A 9,300-nucleotide genomic window follows, 5' to 3' on the forward strand; every position below is an offset into this window, starting at 1 on the left:
AACCCGCGGGCTCAGGCAATCCACTCACCTCAGCCTCCCAAAGACACGGGATTACAGGCTGAGCCACCGAGCCCGGCTCTCCTGTCTTTGAGGGTGCATGTTTTTTTTAATTTTTATTTTTTCGGCTTTATTGAGGTATATGTGACAAAAATTGTGTGTACTGAAGGTGTACAGCATGATTTGATATACATATACATTGTGAAGTGATTATTGTTGGGAGCCGGCCACGGAGGCCCACTGAGCGTTAGGGATCAGGAAGGGCCGTGGACCTCGAGACCGCTAGGACGTGTTCGAGAGCCGTAGACCCCATTTTCCTCCCCCTTTTGCCATGCAGCACAAGAACAACCTAAAGGAACTCTGCCGGCCTAAGCTGAAGACTCTGTGACTGTGACAGGCATAGCTGACTCTAGAAACCCATTGTTCCTGTTTCCCATAAACTGCGGTTTCGGCCTAGGTATTAGATATAATTCAAATTCAGGTCACATTTGGGAGCCTTTTATATGGTACAAGCTTCTTTATAAGATTTAAAAGAATATTTATAGAATTAGTATATACTTAGGGAGAGCTGTTTGCAGCTTTTCAATGGTGAAGATGATTTTCGAGAGTGGCCCAGCACAGAGTTTGGGCTGGGCCACATTCCTGAGAGCCCAGCATGTACTTTGGACTGGGCTGCATTCTTTTGGGTCGGCTTTAGCTACAGTTAGTGTAAGGTCTCTTTTCTACCTATTATAGAAATTGAATTTATTTTATTCATAGAAGGTATTGTAGAATAGGGCATGCTACGAATCATGTTAGTTCATACATAATCAATCATAATATTTTTAGGTTTAATAAGAATATAGTTAACTTTAGAAATGTCATTGTCTCCACTTTCTACTATCGAAGTTTTTGCCTTAGTACATTTACAATTTACATTTAGGTTTTAGAAGCTTTGCTGCTGCTAATCAACTTTATATATTAGAATTAAGAATTGGAAAACTTTCATAGAAATTAGATAGACATATAAGACTTTGGAATAGCCATTTTGTTAAGAGATTGTAGTCTATTGTTCCAAAAGGTGGCCCACCGTGGACCTTGGACTGGGCCACATCCTGTAGGGCCCAGTGTGGTCTTTGGACTGGGCCACATTCTTTAGGAAATTGGCTTAAGCTATAATTAAGAGCTTCTGTAGCATTGTATAAGTGGTAGAGTTTAATTTAGTCGTCACGGGTATTGAGTGAGCTTTAGAAGTTATTGATTATCAGAACATCATTAGACTAGTAAGGATTGTTACACTGCTTTTGAAGAACATTAACTAGCAAAGGGAACAATGAGACAATCTTGGGGTTTGTCCTCCTCACACCTAAGCATTTGGTGGGTGGGGGATGCCCCCCCGCACCTGGCTTTGTGTTCACGTGAAAGACTTGTGAGACTGCCTGTCTAAAATTTGGGGATAAATACCTGCTGTAACTTTCAATAAACGGCTTCTGCTCATTTCACTGAACAGTTGCCCACTTTCTTTCTTTCTCTTTCTTCCTCTTTATATCTATCCTTCCATCTTTCTTTCTTTTAATATCTATCCCTACAGATTCGCCGACGCCACCACATCTTCCAAGGGACTCCCCAAAACTTGCAGGGGCTGGCCCCCGCAGATTATCACCATCAAGTTGATTAACACATCTGTCATTTCACTTGGTTACCATTTTGTTTGGCATAATAAGAACACTTGTGATCCACTCTCTTAGTAAATTTAAGAAAAACAATGCAGTATTATCAACCATCATCACCAGGCTGTGCATTATAATTACATGTCTGTACCCTTCTGTCTTGAGAAACCTGTTTGCCCGGGTATGTGGCAGCAGGGCTGCCAGCAGTAGCAACAACAGCCTCCAACTCTGCGCTGTGGTCTTTATTCCACATCTGACCTAGTTACCTGCAGCACTCTGAGCCTAGAGCGAGTTCTCTTTGCTCCAGGACCACATCTGGTAGCAAAGACATGTGTTGTCCCCAGAGCCCAAGGTCCAGTGGACTGGAGTGAGATTTCAGGGCCTTTCCAGCCACCTCACTTGGGGGTGGAGCCAGGGCTTACCCACAGCCTCCACAACTTCTGGCACTGTCAGAGCAGCTGTCAGAGGCCCGACCAAAGCTGCACCACACCTGGGGAGCTGCTGTTCAGGAGCCTGGGGGAGAGAACTGGATCTCCAGAAGGTTTTGTCCAGGTCAGGCTGTACAGGTAGGGGTTGACCGGGTATAGCAGGGCTACTATTGTGGTGACTAGAGTGTAAACTCTCCTTTATTTGCCGTCCTTTGTTTTCTCCATCGTACATCTTTGCCATCATCTTTCTCACTCATACCTTCCTACATAGCCATACTTTCCTCTTGGAATTGCCTGTCCACCTGGGTCTCCCTCCTCTCCACATGTGATCTGACACGGGAGCACTCCCCAGCCTTGGCCCTGGTGGCTGAGAAGGAAGGGCACCATGCAAACAGCAAGTACCCCCCCTGGCCTGCAAGAACTGTGCATTATCCTCCTCCAGTGCCTAGCCTTGTTTCTCCCTCTGTTTCCCAATGCAGGGAGCAGAGGTACTGCTTTCCCAATGCCAGGGGCACTACAGGGATTGTATTTTTGTGGAATGGTGTTTCCTGGAGTTGTGCAGTTGGCCTGGCATAAAATATGCCCAGTGACTGGTTGGGATGAATCAAATAGAATTGCATTTGGATTTGAACTGAGTTGAGCATAGGCATGTGGGGAAAATAGCATCACCAAGCCCTGCAGAGTGAGGACTAGAGGAAGCAGGGACAAGGACAGGGCAGAAGTAGCCAGGGAAGGAGGGGTAAGTGAAGACCAGCTGGCAGGGGAGGGGCTGCCATGGTTTCTGGAACCCGGGCCCAAACTCTGTGGGGGCCCCACTCCCCAGTACAACCCTACTCCCATGGGACAAGTGGCAAGACAGAGCCAATGTCTACCCCACAAGCAGGAGAGATGTAACTTCCATGATCTCTCCTCTGGAGGGAAGGGACGATGGTGCAGCACAGGTTTCAGAGTCAGATAAGCCCAAACTCAAAACCCAAACAAGCCATAGATGCTGGGCAGTAAGCCTAGTCTCCTCACCTAAAAATGGGAATAGCAAAATCAATTCCCACGGTTAATATGGCAAGGGAGATTATATTTGTGATGGGATCACCCAATACTTCTGGCATAAACTGGTAAACATTAGTTTCTTTGCTCCTCATTGTTCTGGAAGAGGAAGTTGTCAGCAAGAAGACTGGCTGAGAGCGGTTTTTCAGGAAGAACTTGTGGTAGCCAGGGTGGAGGACAGCCAGCGGTACATCGAGCCTGCCCAGGAGTCTTCATGGGATGAGGAGTGCCAGAAGGAGGAGGAGAAACACCCAGGCAGCAGCATGAAAGGGGCTTTCCTTGCATCTGGAAAACTCTGATTTCATGGCATGAACTTGAGGGTACCAAGCAGAGAACCACTCTGTACCTTCAGCACACATTGCCCAGTGCTCCAGAGCTCACGATATCGCTACATTTCCTTAGCCAAAGGCTCCCTACCCTACCCATCCTGGTGATGATGTCAGTCTCTTTGGGATTGAAACAAACCCAAGGCTACTTTTCCCTCAGGGTTCTGTGCAGTGAATAAGCACTTGTAGGCACTGGGAACTGAGTGAGGGGAAGGACCATGAAGAGGTGGGGTGGGACCCCTGGGGAGAGGAAGCTACATAGGTCTGCATGCTTCCGGTTCAGTGAGAATAACCAGGACCCTCCTCTCCACCCCATCAGTTCGGTGCCCAACTATGCCTAAACAATGGCACCAAATGCCTCCTTTTCGTCCATCCCCTGTGCTGGCCCAAAAAGGGATTTTAGAAAATGCTAATCTAACCACCTCCATTCACTGATTTTGTTCCAGTCACCGTGGACATGAACACAAATAAGATACGAAGGCCCTCATGTTTAAAGGGGCTCATGTCTAAAGGCAGATGCACCCCAAACCACCAATCACACTGGAGAGGTAAATGGGTAGCACACATGGGTTGTGATGTTCTAGAAGTCCAAGAAGGCTTCCAGGGAAGGACCGTGGTGGCAGACACAGTGCACACAAATTCCTGGAAGTGGCGGAGAGCGTGGCACTTCCAGGAATGCCACATGATGCAGCTCAGGAGCAAGGAATCCCAAAGAAGAGTCTGACCCAAACTCTGAGGAGCATGGGAGAGGGAGGATCCCCCATGGGATAAGTCTGCTGAGGAAGACGGTCCCACAGGACAACATGGCTACTGTGAGAGTTGGTGGAGAGTCTGCCGATGGAGAACTTGAGAATAGTGAGCCATTTGTTTATCTGGGGCCCTGTGGATCAGCTGATGGGTGGGGCAACAGGAAGTTGGGCAGGGTAGGGCAAACACAGCTTCATGAGGGCAGGAAGGCAAGAGAGGCCAGCTATACATAGGGGCTGACATGCAGGAAGGTGACCTCGGAAGACAAGCCTGTGAGGCTGGAGGGATTAGTGGGCTCCAGGAGTCCAAGCAGAGCTCTGGTTTTAGGATATTCAGGGAGGGCACTGCCTAAAGTCCAAGGGAGATGCAAACTGCTGATCCAGAAGTGGGGGCCATATACTGTAACCTATAGATGGAACAAGCAGGTTTCAGAGCCTGTGATTCTAAAAGTCGTAAGCAACTGACTTAAGCAACGTGTTCGATGGGGTATAATTCTTCCCTTGCTTTCTGGTTACAAAGCTACAGAACTCCCTGCTATAACTTTAAGACTCAATTCAGATATTATTCAGAAAGTATAATGCCCAGTACCAGTTCAATCTTCAAAGGTAAGACTTCCTCTCCCTGCCTGTTCCAACCCAAGCTAGGGCTGCCTGGGCCTGCCTGCCTTGGGAAAAGGGGATGTGATCTGCTAGTTTTGTTTCCCATTGACCTCCTCCCCACTGGAAAACTGCTGCCTATGACCCCTGAAAGTTGTTGTGCGAGGAAAAGGAGGAGTTCTAGGGAGCAGGGACGTTCTGACTTGCATAGGACTCTCCTAAGAAGGATCTGGCTCATGGGACTGGACCAAGCATAAAGCTGACTCTTCCCTGTGGATGCTCTCTGGAGTATGTAGGATTCCCTCAGCCTGGGGAACCTCTCTGCGTGACCCTTACTCAGCACTGCACCCCTAGTCCGTCGACCACTTCAGTCCTTTCACAGCCTCAACACATCCAGCAGTTCACTGCCCACTGAGATCCACCCTCAACTACCTAGGTAGCCAATTGGACAGGATGGAAGAACATCCTCACACGTCTTTTCCATATGTGGTCTTTATCTAGTTCACATACACACATGCTAAGAGAGACACCCCCACAATCTTTGCCCAATCTCAGGGTTCAGGCCAATCCCAAATCAACAACTCCAATCCACCACCATGGTGGAAGCAGCAAGGAAGCCCAGGCTCTTGCTTTCAAGTATTTCAGGCTTGAGTCAGACCCTGGTCCAAATGAGAGAAAATCCAAGTTTTCCAACTAATCGCAACTGAGAGGATATCCAAATTTTCCTGCCAAAGCTCCTGGACCTGCAACTACCCTTCGGGCAAGGTGCGAGGAACTCCACACTCTCTCACTCTTTTTGGGAAAATACAACAAATATTTTTCTAAAGAAATACTTACAAAATCCTTTTGAATCTCCCATATAGAGTATTTAGAGCTGTAAATTGAGTTATTAGTATATCCTTTACAAATCTGCCCCCTATTTGGGAATTTTTATGTGTATTGTGTCTTTTTTCTATAGCTTTTTGTTGTGGTTAAAAATCTATAATATAAAATGCACCATTTTTAAGTATACAGCTCAGTGGTCTTAAATACATCTACTATGTTGATAACCATCACCACCATCTGGCTCCATAACTCTTCATTTTGTCAGTCTGAAGCTGTGTTAATTACACACTAACTCTAGCTCCTGGCAACCACCATTCTGCTTTCTGTCTCATTAATTTTGACTAGTCTAGATACCTCACCTGAAAAAAAAATCATACAGTATTTGTCCTTTTGTGAATGGCCTTTTTCATTTAGCATACTGTCCTCAAGTTTCCACTGTGTTGTAGCATGTGTAAGAATTATATTCTTTTAAGACAGAATGACATCCCACAACATTTTGTGGATCCATTCATTTGTTGATGGACATTTGGGTCATTTCATCTCGCAGCCTTTGTGAATAATGCTATGATGATGGATATGTAAATATTTGTTTGAGTTTCCTTTCAATTCTTTTGGATATATACCCAGAAGTGGAGTTGCTAGATCATAGTGATTCTATCTTTAATTTTTTTGAGGAACTGTCATACTGTTTTCTATAGTTGTGGCACCATTTTATACTTCTACCAGCAATGTACAAGGGTTCTAATTTCTCTACACCCTCACCAACACTTGTTATTTTCTGTTTTTTTTATGATAGTCATCCTAATAAATATAAAGTGGTAACTCATTGGAGTTTTTACTTTTATTTCTTTAATGACTAGTAATATTGAGAATCTTTTCATGTGTTTGTTGGTTATCTGTACAACTTATTTGCAGAATTGTCTATTCAAGTTCTTTGCCCATTTTTTAATAGGGTTATTTTTTTGTGTTAACCTATTGGAGTTCTTTATACACTCTTGATATTAATCCCTTATCAGATATGTCTTTTGTAAATATTTTATCCCATTCCATGGTTGCCTCATCATCTTGTTGATAGTGTCCTTTGATGCTCAAAAGTTGTTCATTTTGATGAAGTCCAATTTATCTATTTTTGTGTTGCCTGTGATTTTAGTGTCATAGCCAAGAAGTCATTGCCACATCTAATGTTATAAAGATTTTTCCCTATATTCTATTTTAAGAGGTTTAACTACTTAGCTCTTACATTTAGGTCTTTAATTCATTTAGAGTTCATCTATGTAAAGGGTATAGTGTTAGGGTCCAACTTCTTTCTTTTGCAAGTGGATATCTAGTTTCTCTAGTACTACCAGTAACATTTCTTGAAAAGACTATCCTTTCCCCATGGAATGGTTTCAGCATTCTTGTAAAATATCATTTAACCATATATGTGAGGCTTTATTTCTGAACTTTCTATTCTGTTCCATTGGCTTATATGGCTATCTTTATGTCAGTACCATGCTGTTCAGATTACTGTAGCTTTGTAAGAAGTTTTGAAATCTGGAAATATGAGGCCTCTAGCTTTGTTCATCTCATATGTATTGTGTCTTGGCACCTCAGTGGAAACTCCCTTTTACTGACATCTTACAGTTCTGCATTTTTTATGCAAAGTTCAAGCCACTCCCCACCTTGATAAAACTTTCTCAGTCTCTCCAACCAGTCTTTGTTGCTCCTTCCTCTGAGCTCTCCAGCTAAGAGGACAACGTGGATAAATGTCACCATGCTTTGTGCTGAAGGCAACTGTCCTGTGTATCATGTGTCTTCCCACCAGGCATGAATGACTGGTCACGTGCACTCATGTCAATGCCTTACACAGGTCCAGGTGTACAATAGGCCTCACTCCGTGTAGGAATGATAGCATGAGAACACCCTCCTTGGAAGTTCCCTGAGAGGATTTTTTGGATAATTGAGGCATCATTCTTGAATACCAACACCTGCCTGAAATACTTAACCGTTTTAAGTAAAGCTCCTCCTGCATGGATTTCATAATCCATACCTTCTAAATAAAAAAATGCACAATGGCTCAGTAGTCTTTCCTTGGTGACTCTGGGTCATCAGCGTGTGTATGAATTCTTGGCTGCTACTCAAGAGTTGACCTGCCCTGTTTCATGGTTGAGAGTTGACCCGCCCTGTTTCATGGGTCTGTTTGTCCCAATTTGGCCATCTTTTGCATCTCCTTTTCTGCTGCCCCTGGTTTTAATGACATCTCACACACCATCAACCCATCAACCGCTGTTCTCCTTGCTGTCCCTGTGCAGCCTTGCCCACCTCTCTTCAAATCTTTTGTGAGTTGGAACTCAAATAACAAATCTTCAGGTAAAACAAAAATAAAGAGGCCCCAAGTGGGGGTCACAGGGATCATTGATAAGTCAAAAGTTTAGGTTTTGTGCATGGACTTTAGAATACCTACCCTGGTTGTTTGGAAGTCTTTTTTGTTCCCTTTCTGGCCCTCTGCTGGGTTCTGGGCTGCTAAGTTCCCCATTTAGCTAACATATGAGTCTTACACGCATTTGAGAAATGACTACTGTAAGCCTATACCTGCTGGTTTAGGATTTGGTGAAATGTGCAAGGGCTGAGGCTCTGCCTCAGGTACTTGTGAAAAGGTGACTGGGGAGACAGCATGCAGGCAGTAGAATGCTGTCTTAGTTCATTCCTGTTGCTGTAACAAAAAATCTGAACCTGGGTGATTTGTAAAGAACAGAAATTTATTTCTCACAGTTCTAGAAGATGGAAGTCCAAGATCAAGACCCAGCAGATTCAGTGTCTGTTGAGAGCTCAGCCTCTACCTCCAAGATGGCACTTGTTGCTGTGTCCTCACATGGCAGAAAGCAAAAGGGCAAAAGAGTCTAGCTATTTCCCTCAGTCCTTTTATAAGATACTGATCTTCACCATGAGGGAATAGCCTCATAGTCTAGTCACCTTCTAAAGACCCCACTTCTTAATACTGTTGCTGTTGTGAGGAAGTTTCAATATATACCTTTTGGAGGAGACAAGGACATTCAAACCATGGAAAACTCCAAGCGCCAAGTCAAGTATCCTTCCCGGTGGGGAGCATAGGAGGGAGTGTAGGACTCAGCAGTCTTCTCCCTGCTACACTCCTCTTCCTTTCTCAGGAAGTGTGCACCAGATCCAGAGCCCTCACTGTGGCACTCTGGGTGGCCTGAGCTCACCTTTCCTTCTGCTCCCCCTGATTAACTCCCAGAGCTCTTCCAGCCTCATCTCCCACTGCCCCTGCACACAGCTCAAGTCTCAGGGACTGTAAGGCACCTGGTCATTCACATTTTCCTGATGTTGCTAATGCTAGCCCCACATCCCTTGACCCTCTTGTTTGTCTGATGAACTCTTATTCACTTTTAAATATGAGTGCTAGCTCCCACTGATCCCTACCCAGCTGGTGACTACCCTAAGCTTCCTCCCAGATCAATGCCCTTTCCTCAGGACTCGGTGTGGCCTGTGCCTGATGTTCTGGGCTAGGAGGACTGGGAAGAAGAGGCCCAGGATCCTGACTCTCACTTTTCTTTTCCCAAAAGTGGAGGGAAGAGGGTCTGGCTCCCACACCCAGTTCTGGGATCCACATAGGATGCTGGGGATAGGGTGGGGCCAGGAGCAGGGGCAGGCCTTTAACTACTCCTCCAGCCTGGACCCCCAGCCTGTA

The 9,300-nt window shown here is 45.2% G+C and overlaps 1 protein-coding gene across 1 annotated transcript in view; it reads right to left on the reverse strand.

The window, feature by feature from the left end:
• Positions 1-2,306, reverse strand: part of LOC110595579 — an 82,663-nt gene extending 80,357 nt beyond the window's left edge. The window contains exon 1 of the mRNA XM_021711986.1: positions 2,069-2,306. Within this exon, the coding sequence (XP_021567661.1) occupies positions 2,069-2,306 (238 nt within the window). The remainder of the gene's footprint in view (positions 1-2,068) is intronic.
• Between the last annotated feature and the right edge of the window lie 6,994 nt (positions 2,307-9,300).

This window comes from Carlito syrichta, unplaced genomic scaffold (genome assembly GCF_000164805.1).
Source record: "Carlito syrichta isolate Samal-C Ts95f unplaced genomic scaffold, Tarsius_syrichta-2.0.1 Scaffold302986, whole genome shotgun sequence".
In the NCBI taxonomy this organism is placed as follows: domain Eukaryota; kingdom Metazoa; phylum Chordata; class Mammalia; order Primates; family Tarsiidae; genus Carlito; species Carlito syrichta.